The following is a 15,557-nucleotide window of genomic DNA, read 5'->3' as shown; positions in this document are numbered from 1 at the left end:
AAATGTGCCTTTCCTACCTGTTTGAGATTCTCTGAATCTGCTTTCTGAAAACTTAAGACTGACTTAAGTAAGCACCTGCAGCTTTAGATGCATAGACTTGCTTTGTAGAACTTCATTCTCTTCTTTGTTTCCCCATAGGCTGTAGTACATGAGCAAGCTGGAGAAATCACCATTAGACCACACTGTGGGGCCTTCCTGTGGATGTGTTTAACATGCAAACATACAAGAACTCAGCACCGCTCCCAGGAAGTACCAATACCCAGAAGTTGAAGCTTGGGGTAGAATAGGGGTGGCAGTGTTGCACCTTCCCTTCATGCTGGCTGTTTCTTGAAACTCTGCTGCCTGGTCCAGTTTAATACCCAATGACATCAGGACCCAATGTAGCCCCTACCTACCCCAAGGCTGGACATGCTTGTCTACACAGCAGACCAATGTGATGGCTCCTGGCTATGGCTGCAGCTCTGCAGGACTTGGGGAGCAAGAAGTCATGGAGTCAGTGGGCTCTTGTTGCAGTTTTGTACTCTACTTGGTTTTTTCAATTGAGCTTATGGCTTTTTTAAAACATGACTTGAAGCTCTAGTTTTCTAGATCTTTTACAGTGTACAGTATTTTACATAACTGAGCTGTATTAAAAGCCTGTTCATTTACTTGCCAGGGCCCTGGCTCTACTTCGAAGAGTTATCTGTCAAACTTGAAACTTGCAATCTACTTTCATCTTAGGCAAAGTGATCTTTGTTAGGGCAAGCAGTTGTCCAATTCCTCAGAGGACTGTCAGTTCCTATCATGCCCTTCTTGCCAAAAAGAAGCCCAAGAACTACAGCTAGTATGAGTTAACATTTTAGTTTTAAATCCTATATAAAATAATGTAGACCTAAGAGGCAATTTCCTTATGAAATTTATTTTTTTATATAAATTATGTATTTCTCTGGGCAGACAGCCTTCACCTTATTGCACTAGTAGCACATCTGTAACCAAACTACAGGACAAGTCTGAACAAGAGGTTTGTGTTCTTCAACGTAGCACTTGTCTACCAGGCACTGTAGAAGAGGATGAGGAAAAGCCAGGACCTGTTCAGGAGGCGAAGGGTTGAGTGGGGTGGGGTATAGGATGATAACCCTTCTGACAACTGCTTTTCTCCCAGGAAGGTAAACATGCAAAGCTTACATCAGGATTCTGGGAGCAGGGACAAGTTGGAAGGCAACTCAGCTCCCTTTGTTTCTGAGAAGTGGGCACTCACCTTTCACTCATTTGTAACAAGGTCTAACTGATGCTTTGGGGCAACAATCAGGTGTAGAGTTCATCATCAGATTTAGAATTAGCAGCAATTAAGAATGGACCACCATCACTGCCACAGTGAGGTGGCTGTTACCCTGGCACCAGGGACCCGAAAGCTATATTCTAGAGAGAGGTGCCATTAAGACCCAGAGCTGGCTCTGGAAGTAACCCAATAGAGCTGGGACTTCAAACTGCTCTTATCTCAGATGGCTCTGTGATCACACTAGTTAGCAATACTCCAGGTGTTGGGTTTTCCAACCATTGGTCAAAGCTATGATACTGAATCTGTAGGCAGAGTGAAGGAGATGCCTGAGTAGGAAGAGGGAGGCTTGTGGTGATAAGGGTCATCGGGCAGTGATTGTAACATGATTAGGCCCTCCTTGCAGGAGGTAGGGCTGAACATGGAGTAGGGTTAGAGCTGCAAGTCTCCAAAGCTCCCCTCACTCTGCCTTTGTACTACACTGAAAACAAGGTGCTCACATACTCTAAAGCACATTCTTGATAGAGGAATGGGGACTTGGGGCAAGCGGCGATTTGGTATTAGGCAAGAGCCACATTAAGCCTTCATGAGGGCAGCCACCACAGCCTTGGCGTTGAGACTGCGTAGGTCACAGTAGGTCTGGCCAGTGCCCACAAAGACGATGGGTTTGCTTGTAATGTATGTCATAGAAATAGCAGCTCCCACCTGAAGAAGAAAAAAAGGATGGCCAATCAGCTCAAGCCCTGTTTACACTAAATGCCTCAGCTTTCTTTTGTAAAGAAGCCCATTCCTCCTTCCAGTCTCATCCAGTGTCAACCACCTTTACCTTGTCATCAATGGTGTCAAATTTGGTAAGAACAATACCATCGATGAGCCGAGGTGTTTGAGCCATAGAATGGTCAGCCAAGGCTCTGTTGAACTTGACCTGAAAAGGGAAAAAGTAACATAAGGACCCATATTAATTTGCCAAAGTTTAAGTTGTGAAGGGAACTAGGCCCAAGCCCTCACCAGCTGATCCACGGCTTCATTGCCTACTAAGGCCTCCCCCACAAACAGCACCAAGTCAGGTGTATTGACAGTAATGAGTTTGGCCAGGGCAGTCATCAGGGGGGCATTGTCTTGCATGCGGCCAGCTGTGTCCACCAGCACCACATCAAATCCTTGGTTACGTGCTAGAGAGAGAAAAAACAATCAACTCCAAGCACACAACTGTCACTCATACTAGCAGCCAACTTGTGGAGATTTCCTACTCTGGCTATGTGAAAAGCCACTCAACTGTCACTCATTCTCACTGCCAGCTTCTTGAGATGTCCCAGTCTAGCTATTTGAAAAGCCTATCCTGTTTACTTACTTGGACTCTGGATTTAGTTACAAGGTAATGTAATAAAAAACTTGTCCTATTCTTGGCCACACCAAAACCGTGCAGGGAAAGGACATAAGTAGGATAAAGGTGACCACATTCAGGTCTATGGTTAAGATACACTAGCTTTTTTTCCCTTCAACTATACACATTACCACCCAAAAACATCACCCACACAAGTAACTTACCCTGACTTCTCTGGTAACCTTGTAGTAAAAGTTTTATAGTAGCCTAAGTCTGCAAATTCCCAGGGAATACAAAAAAGACACTATAAGACCCCTGGGTCCCCCCACACTGTACCAAAAGCAATGGCTTCCATGGCAATGCCAGCAGCGTCCTTGCCATAGCCTTTTTCAAACAACTGCACCATCGTACGACCACCATGCTTCTCAGGGGGATGGAGGGCAGTCAGACGCCGGGTGTGTGTACGAAGCTGCTCAACAGCCCCAGCCCGAAATGTATCACAGGCAGCAATGAGGACACTGAAGCCATTCTCTAAGAGCCAGAAGGAAATCTGCAAAATAGTTAAGAACACTGTCACTCTAAAGCACAGGGTGAAAAGGTAAAAGCAGCAGGCTGGGGAGCTGAACTCACCTTGGCAAGATTAGTAGACTTCCCCACTCCATTAACACCACAGAAGGTGACAACATAAGGGCGCTGGCGACGTTGGGCATCCATGATATCCCGGAGCATGTCTACGCGACGCTGTGGCTGCAGAATCTGTACCAGAGACTCCTGCAGAGCTTGCTTGACTGTGGAAGTCACGGCTTAAAAGGGTGATGAAGGGATTCAGTCAGAAAACCAAGTATCATACTTGATACCCAACATCTTTCTATCTAAAAGATTTAAGACCATGTAGTTTTTCCCATGAATTCAGATCATACTGTTCTAAGTACTTGATTAGCTCATTTAACTGATCTATTAAGTTCTAAAGGCTGTTAGGGCAATTTAGAAATGAAGGTGTTTGCCAAAAGGCACATACCCAAGAGGTCTGACTATCACCTCTGAAATGCATGTGCACTTTATGACGTGTGCAGATACTTACTGCTGAACGTCCCCATCACTTTCCCTTCCAGCTTGTTGGCAACAGATTCACAGAGCTGGACAGCAATATCTGCAGCCACATTCTTAGCTGAGAAGAGAGGGACAGCTGTGAGTTTTGTGTTAGCAATGATCAACTCTCAGAGTACAGCTTAGAAAATGGTTCTACCCATAATCAACTCTATGCCACATAAGTCAGCCCAGTCCTCCAAACTCACCAATGAGATGATCACGCATCTTGTCTAGCACAGACTCCATGTCTTCGCGACTTAAGCTCTTGGAACCCACAAGGCCCTTCAGCATCCCAAACATGCCACCCAGAGTTCCCTTGGTAGCACTACAAGCACAGAAGGTCAGAAACACACATAAGGTCCACAGACAGAAGTATGGCTCATCAATACTGCAGCCATCCAGCGCACCTCCCACCTGAAATCCTTCTACCTAGGTTTGGTGTTTTGAGTGGCCCCTTCATCATCTGAGCTGCTGCAATCCAGATCTTGAAGCTGCCCCCCAGGCCCAGTTCCTCGAATCTGGAGGACATGGGAAGGAGATGGGATCAGGAACACTAGCAGCTGAGGGAAAAAATCCTATACCCTGTCAACATTGCCTGAGACCTTGAAGAAACTCCAAATATAGTTCGCTCCTCTCAAATCCAGGTGTACCTTCCAACTCTTTCTGGTTAACGGTGACCTTTGCTCTGATCTTTATGCTTCTTACCAAGTTGATATCTTCTGACAGGGTAGCCTCTGGGGTTCCATTGGTGGTGGGAGCACTGTAATCCAAGACTTCCTTGTTAGCACAGCCACCTAGTTCCCACACCCGGGGTGCTTTCTTGCCCTTCTCCTTTGGAATCTCTGACTTTGTAGACTTGCTGCAAAGGACCATATGAGAAAGAGTTATGGTAGAAAAGTAGAAAAGAACATAAGACAAGGCAGTTCCCTGACCTCTAACACAGCTGGGTAAGTCACCAGAGAGACTGACTAACCAAGTGCTCACCTGGATTTGTCCAGACCCTTCCCATGCTTCTGAATGAACTCCTCTCTCTTCCTGCGTATCAGCTCCTCTTTGGAAAGTTCTCCATTCTCAGGTCCCACTGGGAGACCTGACTTTTCTGCAGGGGCTGTTTTGCTGGCAGCCAAAGGGCCATCAGAACCTGTTAAGAGAAACCTCACTGGAGAAAAGGAGAAAAAAAAAACAAAAACAAAACACAAGCCCCAAACACCCAGATGATGACAATCCTTCCAAATCCTTAAGAGCAAACTTGGACCAAACACCTTGGTGACCACAAGGGGACAAGGGGATGACAGGGCGGTGAGCATTTACACTGAGGGAAGCAAGCAATGACAAAAGGAACACCGCAGACCTTTAGCACCATCCTAACCTCCGTGGCCTAGCATGTTCATGCTCAAACACACCTTCCTTTTTGGCCCCCTTTTTTTTGTTGTTTTTTGCTTTTTCCTTGGTCTTTTCCCCCCGTGTTTCAATCATGGACCTCACAGGTTTCTTAGCTTTTTCAGAATCTTCAAATTTCTTCATGGTAGTGGGAGCACGGATCTTACTGCTCTCCTCTGCTTCACTAAAGAGAAAAGAGAATGGTTGGTCTTTCTACCCACATACGAGGGGGAAAAAAACCCCAAAAACCTGACTCCAGAAAAAGGTCTCACATATCAAAGGGATAATCAGAGATGAGCTACAAAATGTGACTGCTATGAACCCATAAGTTAATATTGTTGAGCCACCTGCAGGCAGGGCACTTATCAAACCACAAACATTGATTTTAAAGAGTTGGGAAGCCTCTCACCGAAGAAGCCGCAGGAAGTCATTCTGGAAATCAAAAGTGCCATTCAGTAGACTTAAAGCACTTTGTTGTTGGATCTCTGTGCGGTATTTATCCCGAAACAGCCGATGTACATCATCTATCAATTTGTCTACATAGGTCAGTGTGAGGATCTTCTGAAAGCCAACCTGTTTATGGAAGGAAAGAGGGCCAACAGATCTCCTTACATGTCAGCCCAGAATGGAGGGAGGCCAACTCAACCCAGGCCTCCAGGGATAGGTTTCCTGTCCTGAGAGGTAGCCAAGCTTCCCACCTTGCCCAGAAGTTGCTTTCTTTCTCCCCTCCACATTCCAAATTTTTAATCTATTTATCACATATACAATACAGTTAATTGGGTTCATCAATGGGGATTCTGTTGAGAACATAACTTTTCTTTCTAGAACACCCTCCACTTACCACAAACACCAGCTCAAATTGGTTGTCCAGTTTATACTTGAGTGTGAGGGCCTCATGAGTGAAAGAGTTGTTACCTCCCCGTTCCTGGAAAAAGAGTGTTTCAGTGTTCAGGCTATCCATAGCAAAACCAGACTTTGAACTACGTTCGGGCAATAACCAGGTATTATCCTGGCCTCAGTAAGGGAGTACTGAGACAATTTCTCTCTAGTACCCCACCACGGGAGGAGACACCAAGTTGAGGCAAAGGGTAAAGTTGGGAGAGAGGGCATGACACGTGGGAGCCAGAAGATAAACAATCATACACAAACAAGCAGATCTTCCAGCAGCTGTGAGCCATTTAATGTTCCTAAAAGGTGTTCTCTCATCCACAGTCTCACCCAGCCTCAAAACAACAGAAAACCAAGCTGCCCCGGTTGGATGGAGAGAGTAATAAAGTCCCATCAGAAGCCGGAATACGGATACAGTCCCAGATATGGGAGGTGTGGGGGGGCTTCGTAAAGTTTCGGGATATACTGTGATGCCAGGCAAGGAAGTTGAGTCTAGGTGGCCAGTAAGTGGTCAGTTTGAGGAGGGCAGGGCGGAAGGCGCAGGATGATTACTGGAAGGGGGAACTAAAGACTGGCTCTGAGGGACAGCCCAGAGTTTTGCCCCGCGGGGGTGGTACCTGCAGCAGCACGGAACGAATCAACGCGTTCACGGGCCCGGTGCACGAGTCGCTCACGCCCTGGAAACACCAGAGCACAAGCCCGCCCTTCGAGAAGATGGTGAAGAAGTCGAGCATGACGGAAGCGGGAGAAGACTTGGGGCCGAAGCCGGCGCCGGGAACTCGGGCCGCGTCCGCCGCCGCTTCCTGCTGCGCCAAGCGCGGGACACGTCACACCAGCAGCCCCCGGAAACCGGCTCAGCCGCACTTCCGCTACGAGCCGCCGGGGTCCCGCCCCCTCCCCGCCCAGGGCGCGCGGGACTGACGTTAAAGCAAAGCTGACCAATAGTAGGTGTGGGCGGGGCTCCCGGGAAGCTGGCTCCCTATAGCGTTGGAGGGGTGGGGCCTGAAGGGCACTGCGGGCTAATCGGCACATTCGCGTCAATGCCCGGTGGCGCGGAGCGATGACTAGAGGGCCGGGAGTGGGGCTGAGCGGCACTTCAAGCTGGAAGAAGCCGGGCTCTGTAAGGCCATGCTTCGCAGATTGCTGCGTCTTGGCTTGGGCCCGGGCCTCCCAAACCGGGGGCTACGCACACGCAGAGGAGGCTTTACTCTGGGTAAAGCTGAGGGCAGCAGAGAGTATATTATACAGCGTGATTCTGGGGTACCCATAACCTCCACATATGTGACCTTCAAGGTTTGACACCCTGCCTCATGCTGGCGGGACAGCGAGTTAGCTGGGGAATGGGGTAGGCTTGCCCGCTAAAGATTAAAGAGCCAAGGCAGGTATATGGATCTCAAGGAGGCACTTTCCAGAGGACAATTCCATATAAATGGAAGCTTGCTGGTGGTAATGGATATTAAGGATAAGGGACCATATAAAGTTGACCAGCTTTAGAAGGCTGTGTGGTAATGCAGTATACTAGGAACTCATGTTTCCTGGGCCTGGGATACCTGAGTGGGCTGACTGTGCAGTTGAATATCTGAGAATGGATTCAGGAGGGTGAGGTCTCCAAGAGCTAAATATGTGAGTCATCTAGCATGTCCAGGGAAGTAGAAAGTGTAATTTTAGGAAATCAATCTTTCAGTGCTAGAGGAGGTGCATAATAGTGGGGACTGATGGGGCAAAGACCGATCAGCAAAGTTGTTACAGTACTGCTGCATGTGAGTTGATCTTGTGAGGAAGGATGACATTGGAGATATGCCAACCCACATGTCTATTTAGGCCACCTTTTTCTGTGCCCATCCTCCAACCCCACAGCACGTGGGAAGGAAACCTAAGTCCCTCTAACAGTAACAATGTCCTGCAGACTGGGATGCAAAGCTGTCTGAGTTTAAGAAGAAGATTGAGTGCATCCTGCCTGGAAAGCAATGGGAATTGCTGTACGACACCAGCCACCTGCCCCCAAAACAGTCGGATGTGGTCATCGTAGGAGGTGGGATCCTTGGTCTGTCTGTGGCCTTTTGGCTGAAGAAGCTGGAAAGTAGACGAGGTGCCATCCGGGTGCTGGTGGTGGAACAAGACCACACGGTGAGGTCAGGGAGTAGGGTAGTCATCTTATCAAGGACACAACCTGTAGAAGTTCAAAGGGCAGGGATTGTGCTTTAGACCTTGAGAAATAGTCCCAGGTTCTTCCTCCAAGAAGACCCTTGGCAATAAGATTGTTTTGTTGAGGGAGGGGAGGAGGTCTTGTCACAGTTGTTTAATCTCTTTGGAGGCAGGGTCTCAATATATAGACTAGGCCAGTCTTGAACTCCACATCCTCCTGTTTCAGCCTCTTAAGTGCTGGGATTACAAGTGCACTCCTGCACATTTGCCTAGACTTTTGCTTGTAAAAGCAGATTCTACAGTGATTGTACTTCAGTATGTGAAGGTCTGTCCAAGATAGCTTGTACTTGGGCTACTTATTAGTGCAAACAGCTTCCTCTGCCGCCTTTTAGGCTCTATTGTTTCTGAAGTCTTAGTTGTTCTTGTTTGTGATTGGCTGTTAGCTGCAAATCTCATGTCTGTCTTCATTATAGCCTTCCAGTTTTGTAAACTGTTTTGTAAACTTGTTCCAAAGTTAACCTCCTACCCTTGGACTTCCAGGCCATTACTATTTGGTCTGTTATGTCCAGCCCTGTAAGACAATTGACTTCTGCTCAGTTCATGTGTCATTGATGATTTAGATGATTTAAAACACTGTGTTTATCTTTGAGCTGTGAGTTGGTTGACTTGCATACAGGTTTACACTTACTTGCTCCTTGAGAAAGGATTCCCCTTTAAGTTTAGGTGTGTAACTGAGAGCTTCCATTGCAGGATTCCATTACATATGACATCATGACAGTCTACCTCAGTTTTTCTTTTCACAGTATTCACGGGCTTCCTCCACAGGGCCTTCTGTGGGCGGGATTTGGCAGCAGTTTTCTGTGCCTGAGAATGTCCAACTCTCCCTCTTTTCAATCAACTTTCTACGGAACATAAATGTATGTACCATGAGATTTGAGGGGTTGGGGTAGGGAGCCCTTCTTTAGCATAAAGAACAGAAGCCTAGCTGGCAAGGGGAACCAAGGAGAAATAGTGTTAGAGGCAGCAAGACATTGTGATCCTTGACAGTCTTCCAGTGTTGGTGCCTAGAGAAGGGTTTGTCCTGATCTGGGGCATTGACCCCGAGAGCTATAGTGAGAAGGTCAGGAGGCTCCCCTTTATGCCAGCCTCCTTGGAGAAGAGCTTTTCTTTGTACACAGGAATACCTGGCTGTAGTGGATGCCCCTCTTGTGGACCTCCAGTTCAACCCCTCAGGCTGTCTCTTGCTAGCTTCAGAAAAGGATGCTGCCACCTTGGAAAACAATGTGAAAATGCAAAGGTGGGTATGTAGCACTGCCCTGAGCTGCTTGGCTTTGCATACTTGATGAGCTCCTGTGCCAAGCTAGAAATGGGGAAGCTGAAGGTGATGTCACAGGAGCCTCCTCTCTACTAGCTCATATTATCAGGAAAGATGGACCTATTCAGACCTTCAAGGCCCATGAGGAGTGCTATAACCCAGTTATGAACAGAATGTGGTTCCTACATTTACTAGATCAAAACATACATCCCAAACCTAACAAACCAGAATCTCTAAGGAGTGGCCTGGGGACTGGGCTTCTAACAAGAATCCTAATTTAGGGGTCAGCAAAATTCTTTTTATAAAGGTCAGACAGTAAATATTTTAGGTTTTGCTTGTCATTTTGTCTATGTTACAACCTGTCTGCTCTGCCATTATAGCACAAAAGCAGCCACAGACAAAAAAAATATATAAATAATTGAGTGTGGTCCATATATAAAAGTAAGCAGCAGGTTGACTTCAGCATGTGAGCCCCACATCGGTTAAGGATTGGGCATCTTTGTGATACGTTATGTATAGGCTCTCTTTTGATATGCTATAAATCTCACTAGTGACAACAGATAAATGTTTGCAGGCGCTAACTCATTTAATCAGAACATCCCATTTTACATGTGGGGAAACCGAGGCAAGAAGATCTAGTAAAGCTGGCACTGTGATTCAGTTTAAAATAGACACTAGCTCATAGGAGTGTTTCTTAGCACTTTCATTCCCCAGCCAGTAAGTGTTCCAGAGGAGACACTCATTCTGAGGGACAGGGTTGTACTAAGCAGTAGAGAAGAAGGTATTTACAGGAGTTGATGGAACATGGTTCCTCACCATGTTGTGAAAGGAGATGGAGTAGGCTGGGGCAAGAAGAAGTTGAGAATTCTGAAGGGAGACAGGAGTGTAGAGAAGGAAAGATAAGCTGTCACATTCAGCAGTCAGGAGAAATGGGGCCATTTGGGGTAGAGAGGGCTATCAGTGAGCTGGACTTCCACCTCATGGAGTCGGGGTCCATGTTCCCCCCCTATGAATACTCTCCCTAACACAGTAACTGAGATGCACACATTTCTCTTAGGCAGGAAGGAGCCAAAGTCTGTCTGATGTCTCCTGAGCAGCTACAGAACAAGTTTCCCTGGATAAACATAGAAGGAGTGGCTGTGGCCTCTTATGGTGAGGTTCACCTGCAGAGCACATGGCTTTCTTTCCATGAAGATGGGGAATGAAGAGCTCCTGGGGTTGGAAGTTTCAGTGTGCCTTCTCCACACTGAAGGAGGACCACTTTACTCCTGAGTAACATAGCCTGCCCCAGACCATGCTACTTTTCTAGCCTTCAGCATGACTAGACTCCAGTACAGTTGGTCAAGATGACCTTCCCTGCTTCTAAAGCCCTAAAAAAGTGTGTTGGGTATACAGTAGGAAAAGGAGGGTTCCAGTGCTTCATGAGTTTTCTTTGTCCTTATGTCAGGGATGGAGGATGAAGGTTGGTTTGATGCCCGGTCTTTGCTCCAGGGTCTTCGTCGAAAGGTCCAATCAATGGGAGTCTTACTCTGCCAGGGAGAGGTGACACGTGAGTCCAAAGTCTCATTCCTTCAGCTTATGTCTTGCAGCCAGGACGAGGCCTAGACCAGGCTCTGCCTTTTGGCTCACAGGCTCACAGGATTGATGTAAGGGGCTGTCTTCTGTGAGAGGGCTACTACTAAACTGCTTTCTCCTCGCTACACTGCCCTGTTCTTGTGTGGCCACGTTCATTCAGGTTTCTTGATGTCTGTTCACTTGAGTGTCTGTGGGAAAGCACTTATCCTTCTCATCTTCTTTCCTTGAGAAACCAGTGTTCGTCATGGAGCTAGGAATGTAGCTGTTAGTGGGATGCTTGGCTAGCATGCGTGAAGCACTGTGATCCATCTCCCTCGGTTCTATCCCCGGCATCATAGAAACCAGGCACAGTCATACATTCCTGTAATCTCAGAACTCTGGAGGTGCAGGCAGGAGAATCAGAAGTTTAGTGTTATCCTCCACTACATAGCAAGTCTGAGGCCAGTCTGTGATACGTGAGACCCTTTCTCAAAAGAAACCAGTGTGATTCCCCCATTTCCCTCAAGGGCTTTGTGTGTGTGTACATGTGTCTTATTTACTGTTCTACTGCTTTGAAGAAACACCATGACCAAGGCAACTCTTATAAAAGAAAGAATTTAATTAAGGGCTTGCTTATAGCTTCATTATCAACATGGTGGGGAGCATGGCAACAGGCAGGCAGGCATGGTGCTGGAGAAGTAGCTGAGAGCTATATCCTGATCCACAGGCAGCAGGCAGAAAGAGAGAGAGAGAGAGAGAGAGAGAGAGAGAGAGAGAGAGAGAGAGAGAGAGAGAGAGAGAGAGACACTGGGCCAGTGTGGGCTTTTGAAACTTCAATGCCTATCCTTGGTGACACACCTCCTCTAACAAGGTCACACCTCCGAATCCTTCCCAAACAGTTCATCAACTGAGACTAAGTATGCAAATATATAGCCTATGGGGACCATTCTCATCAAACCCCCACTGTGTGTGTGTGTTGATGGGAGCACTGGGGATAGAATCCAGGGTCTCATGCATGCTAAATATATGCTCTACCACTGAGCTAACCTTTCCTGGAGGGCTTATTTTTATTTTCTTTCCTGCAGGTTTTATCACTTCATCTAGCCAAGCAGAGACCTCAAGTGGGGAACCGGTAGTCTTGAGAAGAATTCACAAAGTCCATGTGAGTCCCAAGTTCCATTGTGCTATTTACTACAGTAGAGGGGCAAGAAGGGTGATAATCTGCCCAGATGTAGGTCTTCTGTCTGCTTCCCAGTTATAACACAAATCCTAAATGGTCTTACAATAAAAACCCAGAGCCAAATATTGGGATAAATGCTGAAAGATCAGAGAGACAAAGGAACAACCCACTGCCACGTGTCACCTCGCCAACTCCACGAATCCTCTGACTCAAAGCCTCTGAGTCCTTAGCCGGAAGGCTTCCAGCAGAAAAAGGGCTTCAGCCAAAAAGGCTCCTCAGCTGAAAAGCTTTAGTTCCTGTCTCCTTACACCTTTTATGCCTTTCTCTGCCCAGCCATATTACTTCTTTCCTAGTGCTGGGATTAAAGGCATGTGTGCTTCCCAAATACTGGTAGCAGAGGCATGAGATCTCAAGTGTTGGGATTAAAGGCATGTGACTCCCAAGTACTGGGATTAAAGGTGTGTGCCACCACTGCCTGGCTCTGTTTCTCTCCTAGACTGAGTCAGTCTCACGTAGTCCAGGGTGGCTTTGAACTCACACAGATCCAAATGGATCTCTGCCTCCTGAGTGCTAGGATTAAAGGTGTGTGCTACCACTGCCTGGCATCTATGTTCTGTTCTCTAATCTTCAGGCAAATTTTATTAGGGTACACAATATGTCACCACACCAGTACTGATAAAGTTAGGCTCAGGAGGAAATAAACATCTCAAGAGTCTATTAGGTTGTGTCATCTGTCATGCCCCCACCACACACACAAACACATGCCCCAGCTTCCTTCCTCTTACCCTCTGTTGCCTATAGGTAAGAATGGACAAGAGCCTGGAGTATCAGCCAGTGGAATGTGCTGTCGTGGTCAATGCCGCAGGAGCCTGGTCTGGGAAAATTGCAGAGCTGGCTGGTATTGGGAAGGGACTGCCTGGTACCCTGCAGGGCACCAAGCTACCTGTGGAGCCAAGGAAAAGGTAGCTACCCTCAGGGCAGCTAAGGAGGATGAGAAAGAAATGATATAAAAGTTTAGGATGTGTTTGTTTGTGTATGTGTGTGGTGTGTGTGTAGTCTGGACAGAGGGTTGGTGTTAGTTCTGCAATGTCTTAACTCCCCTGATCATGACAGGTATGTGCACTTATGGCACTGCCCCCAGGGACCAGGTCTGGAGACACCGTTGGTTGCAGATATCAATGGAGTCTATTTTCGACGGGAAGGATTGGGCAGCAAATATCTAGGTGGCTGTAGCCCCACTGAGGTAAATTAAGTTGCAAAGAGACATAGACAAGATGCCATTAAAGAGGAAAGCCTTTGGGGGGCCCTATGTTGTCATTGAGGTTAGAATTGGGATCCACTGAGGAGATTGATTATAGGAATCAGATCCCAGTTTGCCCTCATATTACAAGCAGTATATAAGCCTTGCCTCTACCTCTCACTTAGGAGGAAGAACCAGACCCAACAAATCTGGAAGTGGACCATGATTTCTTCCAGAACAAAGTATGGCCCCATTTGGTCCAGAGGGTGCCATCTTTTAAGACTCTGGAGGTAACTAACAGAGAATAATTGCTCCTGTTGGGTTTGGGAGTGAAACAGGATGGATGATACTGGAGCATCTTAGTCTCTTTGACCTCTCCCTCTCTTGTTCCCTCCACCTAACAATCGCTAAGGAATCTGTGGGTCCCATCCCATGACCCCTTTAGCAGCTGATCTCTGAGCAAGGCTGTGGGTTGAGCATGGCTGTGGCTTTGCCAAAAACCTCATCATCTTTTGCATCTGCAGGTACAGAGTGCCTGGGCTGGCTATTATGACTATAACACTTTTGACCAGAATGGCGTGGTGGGCCCCCACCCACTAGTTGTCAACATGTACTTTGCTACGGGCTTCAGTGGTCGGGGACTTCAGCATGCACCTGGCATCGGTCGAGCTGTGGCCGAAGTGGTACTGGAGGGCCAGTTCAAGACCATCGACATGAGCCCCTTCCTCTTCACCCGCTTTTACGTAGGAGAGAAGTTACAGGAGTTCAGTATCCTCTGAGCACGAAAACTTCTGTGGGCCTCGCCAGCCCAGGCGTTGTCCTTGCCTCACACTGGCTGTGGTCACTGCCTGAGTCTCCCCAGGACGGTGACACGGCTCCATCCCTTCCCTCACCATCCTCTAAGCCGGGCCACTCTGCCCCAGTGTCTCTGGACAGAGAATGCGCACAGGCACAGAGACCCAGGCCAATGGAGAGTGATGAATGGGACCCCAGGACCGACTGTAGCCCAAGCTGATGCCACCATCCAAAACACTTCGGCTGGCATCCTGGGTCTGGGGCCCAGGACTGGCCTCCTTCCTGGTACAGGAAATGGGTCTCTGACCCTCTGGCCAGAACCCATGCACACAGCATTCTAGGACTGCCTGGACCAAATTTATCGACTCATCTGTTAACCTTGTCTCCAATCAGTATATGTGATTAACCCTTTCCCTCTGCTCTTGTATTCTTTCTGCTTCTCTTCTCAAGGTAGAAGCTTTTGAAGTATTGCCATTAAAAAGGCAGCCTCGTCCTCATGGGAGTGTTTCTTAGATCCCCTGTAGGAGGCATTTTGTTTTCAAGCTAGTATCCCCTGTTCCTGAGTTCTACAGGAACAAATGGTTCTAGAGGGGAGAAATGGGATCATTCATCTAGTCAACTTATAAAGCGCAGCTTCTGGCTCCCAACATTCAGTCTATAGCAGGATTCAAAGTGGCATTCTGACTGGATCATGGAGGGAAAGAAGAGGAGCCAGGGTCTGAAGAGTCACGCTAAGAAGGGTGGCTTTTGTCTCAGCAGAAGCCCAGCAGAAGAGTTTTAAGTAGGGAAGAAACATGATCAAATTTTCCTTTCAAAAATCTCCCTCGGGCTGCCGGGCGGTAGTGGCACACACCTTTAATCCCAGCACTCGGGAGGCAGAGGCAGGTGGATCTCTGTGAGTTCAAGGCCCACCTGGGCTGCAGAGTGAGTTCCAGGAAAGGCACAAAGCTACACAGAGAAACTTGGTCTCCAGAGAGAAAAAAAAAATCGCCCTCTGGCTAAGGGTGGTGGTGGCACATGCCTGTGATCCCAGCATCCAGGAGGCAGAGACAGGAGGATCTCTGTGAGTCTGAGGACAGCCAGAGCTACACAGAGAAACCCTGTCTACAAAACAAAACAAAACGCCCTCTGGCTAAGGGTGCAGCCTGGTGATAGAGTAATTAGCATGTGGATGGCTCTGGGTTTGATCCTCAGAACCAATGCAAAAAGGGATCTGGGGGGAAGTCACTGTGGGTCCCTAGTAGAGAACTAGTTCAGATAGCAAGGCCGGAAACAGGTTCTAGATGAAGGCTGTTGCAGTCCGTATAGCAGATAACAGTCATGATGGGAAACAGAGCAATGTAGTGACATTGACAACATGAAATGGAGTCAACATTTCCCAAGTTTCTGGCT

General features: G+C 47.6%; 3 protein-coding genes across 9 annotated transcripts in view; 2 read left to right on the top strand and 1 right to left on the bottom strand.

The window, feature by feature from the left end:
• The window catches only part of Fam118b (family with sequence similarity 118 member B), a 51,361-nt gene extending 50,714 nt beyond the window's left edge, over positions 1-647 (top strand). For all 5 annotated transcript variants that reach the window (XM_052756303.1, XM_052756294.1, XM_052756286.1 and 2 more), the window contains exon 8: positions 139-647. In XM_052756303.1, coding sequence (XP_052612263.1) covers positions 139-152 — 14 coding nt within the window. In that variant the 3' untranslated portion in view covers positions 153-647. The remainder of the gene's footprint in view (positions 1-138) is intronic.
• A 231-nt stretch (positions 648-878) lies between these two features.
• On the bottom strand, positions 879-6,783 carry Srpra (SRP receptor subunit alpha). The gene is made up of 14 exons (XM_052756214.1): positions 6,554-6,783; positions 5,890-5,973; positions 5,458-5,621; positions 5,072-5,232; positions 4,653-4,809; positions 4,374-4,527; positions 4,098-4,186; positions 3,875-3,993; positions 3,661-3,747; positions 3,210-3,382; positions 2,916-3,129; positions 2,264-2,427; positions 2,082-2,180; positions 879-1,960 (listed from the first exon to the last, which is right to left on the bottom strand). Exons 1-14 carry the CDS (start codon positions 6,668-6,670, stop codon positions 1,832-1,834), a joined length of 1,911 nt encoding a protein of 636 aa, XP_052612174.1. The 5' UTR covers positions 6,671-6,783; the 3' UTR covers positions 879-1,831.
• Positions 6,784-6,964: 181 nt separating this feature from the next.
• Positions 6,965-14,658, top strand: Foxred1 (FAD dependent oxidoreductase domain containing 1). Of its 3 annotated transcripts, XM_052756224.1 has the most exons (11): positions 6,966-7,149; positions 7,843-8,063; positions 8,885-8,998; positions 9,260-9,378; positions 10,454-10,548; positions 10,844-10,945; positions 12,036-12,112; positions 12,932-13,092; positions 13,244-13,373; positions 13,556-13,660; positions 13,895-14,658. In XM_052756224.1, the coding sequence occupies exons 1-11, from the start codon at positions 7,065-7,067 to the stop codon at positions 14,147-14,149; spliced, it is 1,464 nt and encodes a 487-aa protein (XP_052612184.1). In that variant the 5' UTR covers positions 6,966-7,064; the 3' UTR covers positions 14,150-14,658. The 3 variants fall into 3 exon arrangements, with proteins under 3 accessions (XP_052612194.1, XP_052612184.1, XP_052612202.1); XM_052756234.1 differs by lacking the exon at positions 7,843-8,063 and having other exon boundaries at positions 6,965-7,149; positions 8,907-8,998; XM_052756242.1 differs by lacking the exon at positions 6,966-7,149 and having other exon boundaries at positions 8,038-8,063; positions 8,907-8,998.
• Positions 14,659-15,557: the final 899 nt, after the last annotated feature.

Source organism: Peromyscus californicus, unplaced genomic scaffold, assembly GCF_007827085.1.
Source record: "Peromyscus californicus insignis strain IS unplaced genomic scaffold, ASM782708v3 Scaffold_11__1_contigs__length_118956290, whole genome shotgun sequence".
NCBI classification, from domain to species: domain Eukaryota; kingdom Metazoa; phylum Chordata; class Mammalia; order Rodentia; family Cricetidae; genus Peromyscus; species Peromyscus californicus.
This window is presented reverse-complemented; position numbering and strand designations above follow the sequence as displayed.

Coding starts and splice junctions, on each gene's coding strand:
- Foxred1 (XM_052756224.1), top strand. CDS start 7,065: ATGCTTCGCAGATTGCTGCGTCTTGGCTTGGGCCCGGGCCTCCCAAAC. Junction 12,113..12,931: donor GAAGAATTCACAAAGTCCAT/GTGAGTCCCAAG, acceptor TGTTGCCTATAG/GTAAGAATGGACAAGAGCCT. Junction 13,093..13,243: donor CCTGTGGAGCCAAGGAAAAG/GTAGCTACCCTC, acceptor TGATCATGACAG/GTATGTGCACTTATGGCACT.
- Srpra (XM_052756214.1), bottom strand. CDS start 6,670: ATGCTCGACTTCTTCACCATCTTCTCGAAGGGCGGGCTTGTGCTCTGG. Junction 4,528..4,652: donor AAGGGTCTGGACAAATCCAG/GTGAGCACTTGG, acceptor GGTCCTTTGCAG/CAAGTCTACAAAGTCAGAGA. Junction 4,187..4,373: donor TGTCAGAAGATATCAACTTG/GTAAGAAGCATA, acceptor CATGTCCTCCAG/ATTCGAGGAACTGGGCCTGG.